The 19149-nt window shown below is 43.2% G+C and overlaps 1 protein-coding gene across 1 annotated transcript in view; it reads left to right on the top strand.

Annotated features, from left to right (window-relative positions):
• The window catches only part of dscama (Down syndrome cell adhesion molecule a), a 106819-nt gene that overhangs the window by 68360 nt on the left and 19310 nt on the right, over positions 1–19149 (top strand). The window contains exons 5-11 of the mRNA XM_039618899.1: positions 857–1135; positions 1310–1585; positions 2040–2336; positions 3596–3871; positions 5012–5290; positions 7678–7797; positions 9700–9879. Of these exons, the coding sequence (XP_039474833.1) occupies positions 857–1135; positions 1310–1585; positions 2040–2336; positions 3596–3871; positions 5012–5290; positions 7678–7797; positions 9700–9879 (1707 nt within the window). The remainder of the gene's footprint in view (positions 1–856; positions 1136–1309; positions 1586–2039; positions 2337–3595; positions 3872–5011; positions 5291–7677; positions 7798–9699; positions 9880–19149) is intronic.

Here is a 19149-nt window from a genome sequence, read left to right as displayed (position 1 = left end):
ATACCAATAACAGCTTATACTGTTGTTGGTATCTGTCAGACCATTAGAAAGAAAGAATGCAGGTTTAAGCCCTTTACCTGGCACACACTAATTGAAATCATGCCAAAACAACCAACAGTGTTTTTTTGCTTTAAATAGAGTCAAATTTACACTATACAGCTGTTTGCATAACAACAACCAACAGCTGATATGCGATGGGATTTTTTTCCTAGTATCATATTTAAAGCTTTAGGTAATCAGTGTGTGAGTTTTAATACTGCAGTGTGTTTGAACTGATAATAGTTTCATAATGGCATTCACATCGGCCCCAGCATATGTCAGTAACAGCAGGTAAACCCTATAAAAACGTCCCAGTCTGTTGCCTTGATTTCAGCTTAGAATAATGTGGTTAATGCGTTGCAAATACCAGCTGGTGATACCACACACTGTTGGATAAAATGACACAAGACAAGTAAACAGACATAAGGACAGGAATCACCATAACACAGTAAGATAGGGTTTGCTGTTGATTTAGTGTGACTTCAGAAACACTGACTACATGTGAGAGGACCATATGGAAATAAATGTGAGCTTTTAAAAAAAAACCATGTTGGTCAGTTGAATTAAACAGAGGGTGACAGGATAAAAACCCTTGAATTTAAGAGGGGGTGACATGCAGTAAAGGTCATGAGAACTCTTTCAGTTTGGGGGAGGACTTCAGGATAGAAGTCGGGGGGGACTAGAGCCATTACACTTTGGCTACTCATGAGTTCACGATTAAACACTTTTCCACTTTTAACTCCTGGTGCTGCATTTAACCCTTTTTGAACTTGAAATCTTTGCACAAAAATGTAACTTAAATCTGTCTCCCGTGCAGATCCGACCAATTCTGCACCCCACATCCTGGATAGCTTTGAGCGTCGCGAGGTGATGGCATCTCATCGAGTGGAGCTCCCTTGCAAGGCCTCTGGTCACCCTGTACCCAAATACCGCTGGCTAAAGGACAACCGACCGCTGGAGACAGACTCGCGCTTCAAACAGAGTGTGACAGGCCTGCTCATAGAGAGAGCCCAGCCCAGTGACACAGGGACGTATGTGTGTGAGGTGTGGAATGGCTACGGCAATGCCGAGGTGGTTGGCAGGCTGCAGGTAAAAGGTCAGTGCCCTTGTGATGGTGCTAAGGCGTTGTGGAGGTTTTTTTTATTATGGAGCAATGAATCAAAAGAGGCAGATTCTTTTGTTTTTTAAGTGTGAAGCATGAACCATTTTTTTTGCTGTTTACATTTTATCTATCTAATGATGATAACTTGGTACCTCCACTAAACTACAGAGCCCCTCAAGGTCGTGGTGAGTCCGCGGAAGGTGAAGGGCAGCGTGGGAAGCCAGGTTTCACTGTCCTGCGGTGTAACGGGCTCCGAGGAGTACCAGCTGTCCTGGTATCGCAACGGAGAACTCATCTACCCTAGTAACAGTGTCCGCATGACAGGCCAAAACAGAGAGAACCTGGTCATGGCTGGCATGGCCAAGAGCGATGGAGGAGCCTATCAATGCTTCGCCAGACACGGCAAGATGTCTGCCCAAGACTTTGTTCAAGTCATACTGGAAGGTCAGAATTCACAGTGAGACGTGTGGGTGGGAGCAGTGCATGTGCACCATTTTGGTTTTGTGTGCACAGGAATTGTGTGTATCTATGCAAATGTGAGTCAAAACTGTGCTGTGTGAATCTCAATCCTACAGGGCCTAGCCCTGTTTTATAAGATTTTCTGAAAAGCCTTGAGCTGTACATGAGCTGGTTGCTGCTGCAGTGTCTCCCATAACCACGGTAATATAAGGGGAATATTGATAATCAATAATGCTGTGGAGCCAGAGAGGAGCTGGATTAATCTGCTCCTCATTCTGACACTGCTTTTTATACTGGAGATGTGCATGTGTTCCACTAAAAGGAGTGCAGATTTGGACATGATCCTCATTAAAAAGAATCAGCTAGGAATTGACATGCATCCCTTATGAGGGGAACAGCAAAATATACATCACTGTGTGAATTTTCTCCCTCTGTGCAGATGGCACCCCCAAAATTCTGGCTTCGTTCAGCGAGAAGGTCTACAACGTCAACGAGTTTGTGTCATTGTCGTGCACAGTGAAGGGCACGCCAGAGCCGCGGGTAACGTGGACTCTGGACGATGAGCCCGTGGTACGGGACAGCCGCCATCGCATCTCCTACTACACCAATGCCGAGGGCCACGTGGTGAGTCATCTGAACATCAGCCAGACTCAGGTCCCCGATGGAGGAGTGTACCGCTGCATCTGCAACAACTCAGCTGGGACCGTTTCCTACCAGGCGCGAATAAACGTAAGAGGTGCTTGTCAGATCAACTCTTCCAACACACCATCACATATACACATTGACATGCCTTGAGTCACTCTGTTTTGACGCATTTCTGATTGGCTACTTTAAAAGTGCACGTGATGAAAGAGGTTTTATTATGTTGTCGTGTTTCTAGCTTTTCACGTACTTTTAAGTCTGATAGCATAGCTTGGCTCTGTTTCTCCTCAGAATATAGCAAGACGCCCAGAAGATGCTTTTCCTGTTATCTTTTCACTTTTCCAGTTTTTTGGGCTTTTGCGTTTGGATTTCACCATCTCTATAACAGGACAGTTATTACTGTTGACTGTACTGCTATATGCACTCTACAGGGACATGGCTTGTTGAATTGCTGCTGTCATGTAGTGACACTGGGGCGCTCAAGCTTGCCGTGCTTTCCAGAACATTATTATTTCTCTATTGCAGAGAGGGAATGTTGCTTTCTTTGTACTGATTGGTCTGATTTGATTGCTGCTCAGTCTTGCATGTTGTGGGGCTAAATAGGGCGATCCTCCAGCCCTTAAGCGAGGGTTCATGGATGCCAAATGCAGCCAAGCAATGAAGATAAATCTCCACAGGTGCCAACGCGGAGAACGTGTAATGACTGCTTCTCACGTCATTGGCTCCTTAATCGTGCTAAAGAGAGTAGCAACCCAGGATACGCTTGTATTCCAAGTACACTGCAGAGCCTAGTTAAACTGTCTTCTCCAGTGCTTTAAAGAGACACCTAATAGTCCATTTCCCTGATAGACACTGAGCTATGGAAGCCTATTGGTTATTCTGTTGGTTTTTCACAAGTGTGCACAAAAGGCGGCAATGTGAGTAATGGCTTTGATAATAGCTTCATGAGTGGAGAAAGGGAACATTCGACTCTAATGCTTGTCAGAAGCAATCACAGCCTGCACCAAAGAGGTGGGAGCGAAAGGTAATATTCACTACAGTCTCAAACAGAAAGATGCACCAACCCCTGAATCTGGCAAAGCAGGATTTGACACGAACAGAACAGCAGAACGGTCCACCTTGTGATGATTCTTAGTCTCATTTGTGTTTTACGGTCCTTCTCACTTAATCGAGCAGTATGTGACCCTTTTGCACATCTGGGTCATTTTTTATGTCACAGTATCAGAGTGAATTGAGGCATGTATAACTTTGTGGTGTCTTAAAAACACACAAAACACAGAAAAGCTAGCTTTCACACCGCAAACCACCTCAAAATCATTTTAAGAGAGTTGTCTCTCCAATGTGTCCTTCAAGGGCCTGCCAGCATCAGACCAATGAAAAACCTCACTGCCATCGCTGGGCGGGACATGTACATCCACTGCCGTGTCATTGGCTACCCCTACTACTCCATCAAGTGGTACAAGGACTCCAATTTGCTGCCGTACAACCACCGGCAGCGGGCCTTCGAGAACAACGGCACCCTGAAACTGTTTGACGTGCAGAAGGAGGTGGATGAAGGAGAATACACGTGTAATGTGCTGGTGCAGCCACAGCTGTCCACACACCAGAGCGTTTATGTTACAGTGAAAGGTATGAAACAGTCTAATTGATTTTCAGACAGACAGCACGGGACTAGTTCTATATTTGGTCCAATAAAACAAGATTTAGTTCATTTAGCTGTGCGACATCATCATGTTTACCCATCTGCGAGGCCAATAAGCAGCTGGGGCCATTTGTTCCAGATGTACATTCGCATTTGTACGGTACTGTATTGTACTCTGTGTTTGCAGAATACATTTGTGGTTACGCTGTCATTAATCTCTGTGCAATTCAAAGGGAATGGCTTTATCAGTGTACACACTGACCCCGTAGTGCCTTTCCATCGGAGGTGTATGCCCCCTTTCCTCGTTGCAGAAAACACAGATATGCAGAGTGATATTTGTATATCACTACCTATGAAAAAAGCACTCCCATCACTGATAGCAAGGCACCATCTCCATCATCCCAGCCAGCTTATCTGGAGCTCATCTGAATATGCAGCAGGACTGAGAAGAGCCAGATGATGATAACCTCCGATGGCTCTCTTTCTTCAGTGACGCAGCATAATTTGAACTGTCCTATGGGCCAATCCCCACCCCCCACACACCACCCCCTCTGGCTGGTCTTGACGTGCTAACGAGTGTTTGAGGGGGAAATCACACAGCATAGACAAAGCGACACTGCTATTCCACCTCGGCTAATTTGCCTCTCAGCTGCTTAGCATTCCACCACTGCCGAGAGGGAATCCCCAGGAGCCTATTATGCCTATTTTGTTGTGAATTAAATAAGCGCTGAAGTGCTGCTTATTCCAATGTTATTTTAAATCATTAATTTTTCAAAGCATCTGGTTCTCACGATGGCTACAGTGTCCCCAGAGAGCCGAGTGAGAGTGAATGCTATATGCTTATGTTTTGAGAGGCTTCAGCTGCTCCACATGGGGTGAGCTAATAAAATATTTCTTGCTTTCCTGAAAAATCACAGCTTAATGTGGAAAATAAGGTGATAAAGAGAGAATTGGAACTAATGAGTTGCTATGGGAGTGCTTTGTAAAGTAGCTCAGCCGCGGTATATAGTATGTTAATGTGTTGATTATTAATGTGCATGAGTGGTTAGTGATTTTGAGTAGCTCTGGCTGAAATTAAACAACCTGTAACCCGCAGGCCTGAAGCAATATTCCTGTCTCTGTTACAGTCCCACCCACCATCCAACCATTTGAGTTTCCCCGGTTTTCCATCGGCCAGCGAGTCTTCGTCCCTTGTGTGGTTATGTCTGGTGACCAGCCCGTCTTCATCACCTGGCAGAAGGATGGTCGGCCAATCCCGGCCAGCCTGGGCGTTACCATAGACAACATAGACTTCACCAGCTCCTTGCGTATCTCTAACCTCACCTTGATGCATAACGGCAACTACACCTGCATCGCACGGAATCAGGCTGCTGCTGTGGAACACCGGAGTGAGCTCATTGTCCGAGGTGAGGAGGCGAGAGATGGGTGATTTGCAGAAGTACAGCGCTGTGGAAAAGTTTGGATCCACCCCTCATTTCTTTATGTTTCACTTGCAAGCAGCCAGACTTTCTTGTACATTTTTTTAAGTGGCTTTGAGCAGTAATTCTCCAGGCTTTCTGAAAGTCATTCAGATGTTTCTGTAGACACTGATTGCTTATTTTCTCATTTCTGGTCCAGTCCTTGTGCCTGACCGTTGTCAGAGGAATGCTTTTGTGTGTTAAGCTACTTAACACTGACCTATGAATCATTCAGGCATAAAGAGGGCATAAAAAATCAAGGAAAGTAACCAGTGTTGTGTCTATACACATAAGACAACTTAGCACACTATCTTCAGTTTAATCAATAAAAACTGCCAAAGATAACACAGTTTGATGGGTATAAATTTGTACTTTTTCAAGCGGTGGACAAAACAAGAAGTGACAGACAGCTATATAAAAAGTTATGTACAGCATAGAGATCTGATTTGAGGTGTGGTGCTTGCATTTGGAAGATTTTGCTGTGAACAGACAACATGCGGTAAAAAGAGCTCTCCGTGAAACAAGCCATCCTTAAGCTGCAAACACAAAAAAAACCCATCTGAGGTACTGCTACAATATTAGGAGTGGCAAAATCTAGTTTGGTACATCCTGAAAGAACCGGTGAACTCAAGATCGCAGAATCATTTCCATGGTGAAGAGAAACCCCTTCACAACAGCCAACAAAGTGAACAACACTCTCCAGGAGGTAGGTATATCGATATCCATGTCTACCATAAAGAGAACAGTGCATGAAAGTAAATACAGACGGTTCACTGCAAGGTACAAGATCTCAAGAATAGAAAGGCTAGATTGGACATCTAAAAAAGGCAGCACACTTCTGGAAAAACATTCTTTGGACAGATGAAACCAAGATCAACCTCTACCAGAATAATATGGAGAAGGCGTGGAACAGCTCATGATCCAAAGCATACCAAATCATTGGTAAAACACGGCGGAGGCAGTGTGTTAGCCTGGGCGTGCATGGCTGCCAGCGACAGTGGGACACTGTTTATTGATGATGTGACACAGGAAGCAGCCGAATGAATTTTGAGGTGTTCGGAGACATTCTCTCTGCTCACATCCAGCTAAATGCAGTCAAATTTCTTGGGTGGCGTTTCTTAATAAAGTTGGACAATGACCCAAAACATACAGCTAAAGCAACCCAGGGGTTTATTGAAGCAAAGAAGGCAAATATACTTGAATGGACCAGTCAGTCACCTGATCTTGCTGTCACGGCCCAGTGGCCACCAGAAGTATGGACTCAAGTGCAGACAGCACACGGAAGCACGGAGAAAGAGTGAAAGCAACACTTTATTTACAGAGAGTGAAGGAAGCAACAGTTTAACTAAACCTACACACGAGGTCCTTGGAGATTCAACCTAAGGAACTTGATTTAACAACAATAAAGATCACTATGAACTAAGCACTTGAGTTTCACAATGATAAACTGATTACCATGAACTATAACAACACTAGGATTAACGAGAGCAGTGCTATGATAGATACTAAACAACAACACATGAGAATCACAAAACACTAAACATTCCAAACTATGAAAAGAGTCCATGAGTGTTGCCTGAGAGCTGACGTGTTCAAGGGCTGGGGACCCGATACAGGGTAACTGCCCCTTAAACGAAGGGATTGTGTTAAAACACTTTAGTTCCTCACATTTTTATGCAATCTTTTTGTTCAACATTCTGCAGTTCAATCGCATCGGAGTTACTTCATTTAAAATTTGTTGTGGTAATGTACAGAACCAAAATCAGGAAAAACTTGTCTCTGTCCAAATATATATGGACCTAACTGTATCAATGATCTCAAACGCTGCACATTGTGGGATCATCTTGATAGAGAACAGAACAAACAGCAGCCAGCATCCATAGACAATCGATGAATGTCCTTCAAGAAGCCGGGAGAACTTTCCCAGACGACTGCTTAAAGAAACTACAAAAAGCTTGCCTACAAGAGTTCAGAATGTCTTCGGCCCAGAAGTGGCCCTCTGGGCAGGTTTGTGTGGCTGTATGTGGCCCACAATATAAAATGAGTTTGACATTCCTGCTTTAGCCCTTTAGTAATTCTAAAGCTTGTGAGAATTGTATAAACTTTTTTACGTTTATGTATGTTTACACATTTATATAAATCACTGTTCCTATTTCCCATTTTCCTGGAAAATGTAAAGAAATGTGGGGTGGCTGCACTTCTCAGGAGTTTAAGGAAGTGGATGTGTTTGCGGACCACACTGTACTTTCACTTGGTCTTTTTCCCCATTCTGAACTGAAATGTTACCGTGACTTTTTAGATGTAAAGATCTCACAGTAAGGTTTCTTCACTTGCAGTTCCTCCCAAATTTGTGGTGCAACCTAAAGACCAGGATGGCATCTATGGGAAAGCAGTGATACTAAACTGCTCAGCTGAAGGCTATCCTGTTCCTACGATCCAGTGGGAATACTCTAAAGGTAAACCTGCAGATTTTACGCACACATTGATTACACACCTGTCTCCCTGAGGTTTGTTGCAAGTGTGGGATGTTTTACATGTTTTCAAACACTTTTAAAATCATTCTCTTGAGTTGATAAGAGTTGCTGCATTGAAAAATATTGTTATTTATTCATTATTTATTTATTTTACCTACAGCAAGCTTATCCTCTGTTGCCAGCACACCTAATACGATGTCCACAGCCTTGAGGATGAATGCATTAAAAGTCCTGCCTCAAGTCCAAACAAATGTTACGAGATGTAGCGGCAGCGGCGGTTCAAGGAATAGTTTTGTGTTTCTCTGTAACGAGGAAGTGGGTGTGAAATTATGTAACTGTGGTACTTCACGTGTAACATATCTCAGCCCAGCTGGACACAACAGCAATGTTTGAGATATGAGATATAAGATAAAAAATGCATAATTATAGTTTTTAATTCTTTCAGTTAAACTGGCAGCTGCAGAGCAAGAAGACGTGTTTTTAGTGATTTGAGATCTCTGAACTCTAAGATTTTGATAACATAAACACATAAAATAACAGTGACTTGTTTTTTATTCATCTTCCATTGGACTAAAGCTGTATACACTTTTTTCAGTTGCGATATTCTGCTCCTGCTCAAACTGTACGATTGAATCGCAGAGGTTAGAAGTTCGTGGGTCACGATGCGGAGTCTCACAGCCCGATGCTCTGATGCGACCTGAGTGCTCACAATGTGCGTCCATAACATGAAGCTTATAACACAAAATCTGTCTCTCGCTCTCCCTCACTGTCTGTCACTCACACAGACACACACACACCACCATCAACTTTGCTAAATTGCTAATGAAAATCATTGACCAGGCAGCTGAAATTGAGCAGCAATGTCCATCCAACTCTTTTCACGGTTGTTGTGGTCGTGATAATTTTGTGAGGCCACATTGAAAAGCCTCGGATGAGCTTTCCAAAGTTCTACAAGTTGTGCCTCCATCGCTTGTGTCCAGATTGCACGCTGCACTGCCGTGCTGCTCCGTCTTTTTTGCTTCCATTTCTGTGTTTACGCGTGCGCAGTGTGAGAGGCTGCGTTGATACCCTCACGAGGGGCGACAGGATTTCAGACAGGTTTGATTTTCTGGCGACGCTACGATTGCTGATCGGAAGCTGGTCGTGAAGTGTTAATCGCTTCTCGTTAGCCCATGTATACTACACGATGCACGACACACGATTAAGGCGAAACTCGGGCTGATCTCCAAAACGGTCGCACGACTGAAAAATCGTCTCAAAATGGGCCAAATATCGCACAGTGTATTCCCAGCTTAATTTTCCGTCCACCATTTGGGGGGCGCTGGAGGCTGTCCCAGCTGCTAAGGGTGAAGGAAGGGGGACACCCTTGATGGGTCTCTCAAATTCACAGCTATGGGCAATTTAGATTCACCAATTAACCCCACTAGTGGGGGTTAGTGGACTTACGTATGAATGAAAAATTATGAGCTTGCACAATCTCAGTATTTATAAGACTCTTTCCTCTTTTAATGTTAGTGTTACTGTGTAACATATGCCGTACTATTGTCCCTTACCACCATTTCTCTTTTGAAAACTTAATCCGCTTTGAGCATTCAGATTTACAGTATAGGCTTAATTATAAAAAAGGAAAAAAATGTGTCCATAAGATCCTATGTGGTACTCAAACCGTACTAGACTAACACTAGCTCATTTGAACCCATAAAACAAAGCATTACTATTTCTTCAGTGTAAATAAAATGTACGAAATGTAATGTTTTTATCTGTAAAGGTTTAAGCCTTTCATTGAGACTTCAGCAGAAGCATAGAGTCCGTGAACAGCAAACTGGAGTTCCTCATGCAGTACTTTTGGTTTATTATTGACAAACTGTGTATTTTCTCTGACAGGCGCTGGGGTCCCACAGTTTAAACCCATCCCCCTCAACTCAGGCTTTCGGATTGAAGTGTTGGTCAACGGCTCTCTGCTCATCAAGCACGTGCTGGAAGAAGACAGCGGTTTCTACCTGTGTAGAGTCAGCAATGATGTCGGGGCTGACGTGAGCAAGTCGATGTACCTCAATGTCAAAAGTAAGTCTGACAGGACGACAGCACCTATTAGAGCCAAAGAATGCAAATTTGACATGTTTGGTTTTTGTCCTGTTGACTCTCCTCCTTCATGCACTGGCTGCTTGTGCATTAAAACAAAAAGTTAAAGCTAAAGCACAAAGGTTAAGTGAGCTGAACTTCGACAGTCAGTCAGGCCACCAGAAAAATGTCACCACGGTTGCTTGCGCTGTGCTTTCTGCCTGAACGAATCCCACGAAAGCATCGCACACAGCCTCCACCACTACATCTCTTGGAGAAAGTACAGCATTTATCTGCTGTGTGGCCAAGGACTTAGCTCCCCTCCATTAATCCCTGAATTCTGCATGCGAGCAAGAGCTGCCATGTGGAAAAGAGGGCTGTGGAATACAGCAAGGGAGGTTGGAAGAAGGAATAGGTTATCTAGGTCTTTTCTCCTCATCTCTGTGTCCTATATGTCTTCCCTCTTGTCTTTAGTTTAGTAAGTAGAAGAAAATGTTAACTATTTGCTGAGTTGTTTGTGTTCTTGTTTAGATAATACACTTTTTAATAGGAATGCTGCCCTCTTGAGGTTGAAAGTCTATTTAATAAACCATGAGAGTGCATAAATTATTCCAGCGCATCTTCTCAGAAAGAGAGATGTTGAAAGCAGCCTGCAGAAATGGTAGGAATTAAGAGCTTCCTTCAAGGTGCAAACAACAACCTCAGAAATGATGTATATGTGAGTTTTACCAAAAAGTACAGTTACTTGAACTTTAGCTGGTGATTGTGGATGTGTCTGTAGATGTGTGAGCTCCAACTGCTTTATTGCGGCTCGGCGCTCATTTTGATTGGTTGCTGTTAGATAAAGCTTTTGCTTTTGCCACCACGGCTCTTATCAAGCCAGAGCAGGGTATTCCCTGCTGAGTGTCTAACTGTCTGCCAGCCACAGCCAAATAGGCTCCAACTCCTTTATGACCCCTTCTGTCTGATTGAGGCCCACCATGTTGCCTCATAGACAAGTGTGCACAGAAGCACCAGCTCTCAGTATAGTTGCGGTTTGGTGTCTTAGGCCATTTGAGTGTGAGTCACGATTGAATTTTCTTATTGATATTGAATCCTCACACCTCTGTGAAGTTTTGTTTTTAATTTATTTTTTTTAGCACACCTTCCTCAGACCTCAGAGTTCTTGAACTTGGTAAAAATCTGAACCTTTAACTGGAACACAACTCCTTTATCTCTCAAATGTCCTTAAATCATCAGCTGAAAAGCTAGTTTCTAAATAATCCTGCCCCTTTTGGTTTTCTGAAATTCTCAAAGCTCGGGACATCATGACATCATCATTTGCAAAGTGCATGCTCTAGTCCAGTGTGTATCTTACAAGAGCATCGAGTTGTATAAGCAATATTACAGACTGATCATCATTATGATTAGTATATTGTGGATTTGACATTGATAGCCACCAGAAACACCAGAGAAGTATAAGGAGGAAAAATCATTTGTTGACTGTAGCGTTCTCATTTACACTTACACTTCCAGCTCCACTTAAACTTTGTCAAGTTAAACCTTACAGGTTTGTAGCATCGTAAACCCAATATCTTCATTTGTCAAACTGTGTGAAAAGGTCAAAATCTTTATGGAAAAAACATTGGATGTTGGATTAGATGTGAGAAAACTGTGACGATAAATAAAACAAACGTTTAGTTAGTCACTGCATTCGGATTACAATTTTGAGCAGAGTTTCTAACACAGTATAGAAACTAACTCACTGGTTTGAACTCGTTATATAAACCACATTATTTATACCATGTGTCAAACACACTGCAAGATTTGGATTTTTATACAACAGATTATTTGTCTTTGTCTTCTTTATGTCTGCAGCCCCTCAGGTGCATGCTGTGCTCCTGAAGCATCTGCCCGTTGTTGTGATAGTTGTCCTGATTTGTGCCTCTTCTGTGCAGTAACCCAAATCTCCCCGGGTGCCAAGGGAGCCACACCTCAGCCTCTATCCCGCGTGTGTCTGTGTGCGGACAATGAGCTCATTAACCCGTATAGTTTCTCCCTGTGCTTGACAGAGACGGTGCAGTCCACAGCAATGTCTGAATCTGTGATGTCCTGTACTCTGTGTGCTGCCTTTATGTTGTTTATTCAGACCAGCCTACACTAATTGAACAGTGGCAAGCACTTAAGAGGCTTAGGAGCCAATTTGAGAGGCACACAAGCTGACGCATGCTGGACCAGTCACGTGATGGACAGACGGCATGATCTTCACTCTGTATTATTGGCCGTCCACACGTGGCTTGATGCATTGGCAAACAAACGGCAGAAAATCAATAGATTGAATGAGAAGCTCTAACATATGTAAGCATAGAAACATTTCTGGTGAAGATGCTGTCAGTTTGTGTGTGTGTGGGACACAGGTGAGCAAACAAGCTCATAAGCCCACACAAAGACAGAGATTTGACACAAAGGTGTGCACACTGTACTGTAAAGGCACTGATACAGTGCAGAGCGGTGCAGCCATTACTAAAGAATAATGGGCCAGGCAGCTAATGCAGTGCTTTGGATAGATCCCACTCCACCACGCTATTGTAGTGGACTGCCTGGGAAATGAATTGCATCTATTGTGATGTCTTAGCTTGGCACTTTCATTGTTATGAGTGTCTGTGCATAGGCTCATGTCTCGTCATAATACACCATGCATCATGCAGGATGAGCACCAACACTACACTAACAGCCAGTAGAAACTGCTCACGCTCTCTGCCGGGGGAGAGGAAGTGTGTGCACATGCACTCTGTGTTTGTTTTTCTCTCATAGGCTTCCTTATTTGAGTAGTAATCACTTTTTGTCCTGTCTGAAAACTGGTTGCAGATGGCGGCTTGAATGAATGATTTTTATGTCATTTACAGTCAAGCATCTCTACCTACAAAACAGATGCTATTCAGTCAATTCATTACCAATCCACAACAGATGCTATCAGAGGCGGGCAACAGCCACTCAGTGTTTATCAGGGCCAATTAAAACCAATCAAGCCTGTTAGACATCATAATGCCTGCAGACGCAGTGATGAAGCTTCACTCAAGTGCAGTGCTAAATGGTCTTATGGTCGCGGAGCAGTCTCAAGCACAGAATCCTCCAGGGGCCGGGTTTTAAAGAGACTTTCATCTAAATTCAAAACAGTTTACTTTTCTGCTGTCTTTGATCAGGAAATTAATCTTTAACAAAGACTTATTTTTCAGTGAAGAAATAAATTCTTCTTTTTAACTAATTGTAGTGTAGAGTGGGATGATAACAGTGCCGGCCCAGCTTTGTACAGGATAAAAAGTCTGCAAGTAATTCTGAAAGTTCTCTTGATACCTTTTGGGAATTAGTTACACACTGAGACTCGTGCTGTCACAGCATCACTTCCTGTTGCTTGAACTCTCAACACAGTGCAAACCTGTAACAGACCTTGGACATTTTTGCAAAAATCTGTACTTTTGTTAGTTCTACAGTCAGGCTCAGGTTAGATTCACTGGGTAACAGAGTGGTCGTCTGCAAGAACTGCAGCATATTTTCAGTGTATTAGTGTGGTCTCTAAAAACTCTTTCCTTTCGCCTCCACTCTCTACAGGGAGTGCAGAATTATTAGGCAAGTTGTATTTTTGAGGAATAATTTTATTATTGAACAACAACCATGTTCTCAATGAACCCAAAAAACTCATTAATATCAAAGCTGAATGTTTTTGGAAGTAGTTTTTAGTTTGTTTTTAGTTTTAGCTATTTTAGGGGGATATCTGTGTGTGCAGGTGACTATTACTGTGCATAATTATTAGGCAACTTAACAAAAAACAAATATATACCCATTTCAATTATTTATTTTACCAGTGAAACCAATATAACATCTCCACATTCACAAATATACATTTCTGACATTCAAAACAAAACAAAAACAAATCAGCGACCAATATAGCCACCTTTCTTTGCAAGGACACTCAAAAGCCTGCCATCCATGGATTCTGTCAGTGTTTTCATCTGTTCACCATCAACATTGCGTGCAGCAGCAACCACAGCCTCCCAGACACTGTTCAGAGAGGTGTACTGTTTTCCTCCTTGTAAATCTCACATTTGATGATGGACCACAGGTTCTCAATGGGGTTCAGATCAGGTGAACAAGGAGGCCATGTCATTAGTTTTTCTTCTTTTATACCCTTTCTTGCCAGCCACGCTGTGGAGTACTTGGACGCGTGTGATGGAGCATTGTCCTGCATGAAAATCATGTTTTTCTTGAAGGATGCAGACTTCTTCCTGTACCGCTGCTTGAAGAAGGTGTCTTCCAGAAACTGGCAGTAGGACTGGGAGTTGAGCTTGACCCCATCCTCAACCCGAAAGGCCCCACAAGCTCATCTTTGATGATACCAGCCCAAACCAGTACTCCACCTCCACCTTGCTGGCGTCTGAGTCGGACTGGAGCTCTCTGCCCTTTACCAATCCAGCCACGGGCCCATCCATCTGGCCCATCAAGACTCACTCTCATTTCATCAGTCCATAAAACCTTAGAAAAATCAGTCTTGAGATATTTCTTGGCCCAGTCTTGACGTTTCAGCTTGTGTGTCTTGTTCAGTGGTGGTCGTCTTTCAGCCTTTCTTACCTTGGCCATGTCTCTGAGTATTGCACACCTTGTGCTTTTGGGCACTCCAGTGATGTTGCAGCTCTGAAATATGGCCAAACTGGTGGCAAGTGGCATCTTGGCAGCTGCACGCTTGACTTTTCTCAGTTCATGGGCAGTTATTTTGCGCCTTGGTTTTCCACACACTTCTTGCGACCCTGTTGACTATTTTGAATGAAACGCTTGATTGTTCGATGATCACGCTTCAGAAGCTTTGCAATTTTAAGACTGCTGCATGCCTCTGCAAGATATCTCACTATTTTTGACTTTTCTGAGCCTGTCAAGTCCTTCTTTTGACCCATTTTGCCAAAGGAAAGGAAGTTGCCTAATAATTATGCACACCTGATATAGGGTGTTGATGTCAATAGACCACACCCCTTCTCATTACAGAGATGCACATCACCTAATATGCTTAATTGGTAGTAGGCTTTCGAGCCTATACAGCTTGGAGTAAGACAACATGCATGAAGAGGATGATGTGGACAAAATACTCATTTGCCTAATAATTCTGCACTCCCTGTATAACAAAGTATGAGCCTTGTTTTCCACACTCCACTAATCAATGTTGGTATGTTGTCTACTTTGCTGGCTTTAAAGTAGTCAGCACTTATTTTTTTTCTAAATGAATTTTAGAGAAATATTAAGACCAGTTTAACCCTTGGACCATTTAAAAGTGTGACTGTGAAACAAAGAAGTTCCCTTGACTCTCATTGTGTTTATTTAGCCTACTTGCACTAAGCCACTGTTCCAGTGTGCAGGCCTATATTTGCTATCATGCTTCACGTCCAAGCCAATTGTGCAGCTAAAGGAATTATTTCAGTACATTGCAGGCAGCCAGTGAACCAGTCATCACCGCAGCGCAATACCCCATGTCAAGGCTGCCTCTTCCCCAGCGCCCACTTACAGTGTGCCCTCAAGGCATAAAGCTAGATGCATCTCAGCTTGTCTTTTCTTGTCAGCCCTTGTGGCCCCATTGAGCCGGGGTGCCCTTTGGCTCACATTGGCCTGCCAGGCTGCCTGTGTAGAATGTAGACTAGCATCCCAGTGTTCACACCATGGAGGGATCCACAGCTTGTATTTGTGGAGAAGCCGGCTCACCGTAAGTCTTCTTGTTAATTCAAGGGTTTCACTTTTTAAAAGCAACTATTACATCAATCACACAAGAGATGCTGTATACCGAGGAAAAAACTCACCACAACTGATGTCTACAGTACCCTCCCTAGAGAAATTCACACCAAGATCCATACAGGAGAGGTGTCACTTTAATTATCACGGTGTGAATGAGAGGCGATCCCTGATAAGTGCAGCACAAATACAGCAGTCAAACTTTTCTTAAAAGCCATAAGCAATGACATGGTTTTCTTTTTGCAGGACGTACAAAGTAAAGGTTGGGGTCCGGGTCCATTTTATTGTTATTAACAATTGATCAAACAAATAAATAAATAAAACTAATCCCGTTTTACCACCTCTCACATCTCATTGATCCACTGAGACGGTGTGACTGCTTTCTTTCTTTGATCTCATATGAATAGCCCCACACCGAAGTAGCCATTCACCCATAATTATATGTTATTATTATTCTCCTGACTCCACCATTTGACTAATTCTGTTTTCCACATCGCTAACACCAGCAGTTACAGACATTAGAAACATTTTCTTTTTTTGTATTGTCTTTTATTTCTGCATTGCGACATTCAGGGTGTGATTGTGTAATCATCATCATGCTCCTGTGGAAATCAATGGCAGGTCTGTGTTCTATTCCTGGCTACTACAAATGGCCCTATTTCTAAGAGTACAGACGAAGGAGAGCACGCGTGAGAGAGAGAGGAGGCAGGCAAGGAGAGGAGAGGAGAGACTGTCCGATGCTGGTTGGCATGGTAACCTGGCCAGGTGAAAGGGAGCCTGGGAGAAGGGGGAGAGGGAGGGGGGTGGGGTGCTTTTGTCTCAGGGGAGTAGCCTATCAGCAGCCAGCCTATCCCCCACAATCCCCTGCAGGCTTAAGCGTATCATCACTGCCCTCTGGGTTGCTGTGGAGGAACAGGGCTCTCCTCACCTCCACATAAAAGACACATTGTGCAGTGCAGTAAATATACACAACGCAATCCACTGTTTCCTCTTTCGAATGCTCATGCCTTCCTTCAGCCTTCCTTGGCAACATGTCACAGCTTACTGGTTCCTACTGGAGACCAGTACGTAAGCGGTTTTCCTGTGTGTGTGTGTGTGTGTGTGTGTGTGTGTGTGTGTGTGTGTGTGTGTGTGTGTGTGTGTGTGTGCTTGGGTTCATCATGTCATTGTGTGTTTGTTTTTGTTTAATGATATGTACAATCCGTCTTTTCCAGACATCTGCACGCACACCTCCAGTTATGTTTAGAGCCGAATTAGGCATCAGAGGAGCCGGTGCTTTCTGACACAAGGAGATACCCTTTTCCCACCATCTGTCCTCTCATTCTCTTTTTCTTTCCTCCCTCTGTCTGCACTCCTTCCCCTGGTTCTGTTTCCATAATTCTGCTGGATATTAAAGAAATATATCAACACAACAATTACGAGGCCATAAAATGTGCCTCGGGGCTGGCTCAGCTGGGCTGCTCACACACAGGGTTGTACACACATACATTTACATAGACACAAGCTGCATACGCCTCATCTCAGAGGCCTCTTCATGGTGCAGAGGCACTCCTGCTTTTAAAGAAATGTTTGCTTTTGTGTTTAATCTCAAATCGGGATTTCCTGTTTCATCAATGTGGGAAAAAATAGTAAAAAAAAATATTATCCCAAAAATGGAACCTTTGGGGGGGTTTTTTTCACAGTATTTTAAAATTTGAAATGGCTGCCAACAATTTCATCCAGTGTGCATTTCAAACAGTGAATAAATGTAAGTGTTTCTTTGTCTGCTGTACCCAACTAAAGCACTGGTTTCTACTGGTGTGCCTCTCCGAGGGGGAGCAGCAGCTCTGATTATTTTTTGTTGGATCAAAAAACTTTAGGTTTATCTTCTACAAAGACTGGTTTTAACAAAGATAGCTGGATATATTCATTCATTTATTTTTTCCTTATTGGTTTCCTGTCACATCAGTTACTGTTGTTGCTTGGAAAACGGGAACTGCTGCTGAAGCATTTAGGAAACATCTGTAAATTAGAACTACAAAAGAAAAAAAAAACATTCGCACACTCACCTGTAAAGGGCACAGCGCTAGTTTGTGTGCAAAAAACTGAGCTGCTTCTCATGTTTTTTTTTTCACCTTGCTTCCAATGATCCAAAACTTCTTGGCATTTTTGTAAAGTGCTCTCGAGCGATAGTTCCCCCGGCTTTCTGAAGGTCTTTCAATCCATGTTGGGGATCTTATCAAAATTGATGAATTTATGAATGCAGAAAAATACCATGAGATTTTTATCCACCATGCAATACAATCTGGGAAGTAACAACTTCATTTTTCAGCATGGATCCAAACACACTGTCAATGCAATAAAAGCAAACCTGGATAGAAAATCACACAATGAAACCTAATATTCATGGATTGGCCCTCCCAGAGCCTGAACCTCAGCATTACTGAAGTAGTTTTGACAGTTAATGGAACAAAAGGCCGCTTTCTGCAGTGGACTTTCTATTGTTTAAAAGCTGGGTCCATGTCAGGAAAACATTTTAAGTAAACTCTACCAATTCTGCCAAGAACAGTGGTCAAATATCCGGCATACCAGAATCATACCAGAAGCTCGTTGATGGCTACCAAAAGCATCTGGTTGAACTTGCTAAGGGACACTTGATCAAATATTAGTGGTGTACGTATATATTTGAGCCTGAATGTATCATTTTTGATTAGAGGAAATCCAAAATAAATTCAAAGTTGAGCACCCAGAAGACATCGTTAAAAGCCCCAAATTACTGTTACAGTCATGCCCATGATGAGTGGATGTAAACTTCTACACAACTGTATAATGATGCTCTTGTGATGAGTGTAGTTTCAATGTTTCGTTACAAAATGCCAGATACTAAAATATCTTTGAAGTTTACAGTACACAGGTATTCTCCACACCTGATGAGCCGAACCTTCTCAGTCTCTTCATTGCCCTTCCTTTTTGTCACCTAGCACATTATCCCACTCTGCCAGGAGTGTCAACAACACGGCCCCGTGCCACCTCGGAGCCACTTACATGGCGAAATGAAAGTAGCTGTGCTCTCAAACGATAACGTTTACATAAAGCCAAGCCGGAGCGGTTATTTATTTCCCCTCACTTTTCCAAATGTGTCTCACAAAAAATTCATACTTGTCATGCAAAATAAATCAGCGTTCTTTTCCAGAGCCGAGCCTCAAATGGCGGCAGAGTGAATAAGGCATGAGGCTTAAATGTTCGCAACTTCTTGCCTGACACATCCCATCACATCAGCAGAGTCACGCTTTGTGTGCGCGTGTGTGTGTGTGCGTGTGAGTGTAGGACGGAAAATGAGAGCGAGCACACGTGTTGGCGTGCATGCGCAGGCAGAGGTGTGTTTATGTGTGAGAGCATCTGGGAGTGGAGGGTTGTTATACACTCTGCTGTGGGTGTAATGAGCCATGTACAGTATGTCGTTAGTGTACATTTAGTGTGGTGTCTTCAGAGTGTTGTTAGAACATAACTGTACCACTTAGTACCCTACGATACAGGATGCACACC

Source organism: Oreochromis aureus, linkage group 10, assembly GCF_013358895.1.
Source record: "Oreochromis aureus strain Israel breed Guangdong linkage group 10, ZZ_aureus, whole genome shotgun sequence".
Taxonomy (NCBI): domain Eukaryota; kingdom Metazoa; phylum Chordata; class Actinopteri; order Cichliformes; family Cichlidae; genus Oreochromis; species Oreochromis aureus.
This window is presented reverse-complemented; position numbering and strand designations above follow the sequence as displayed.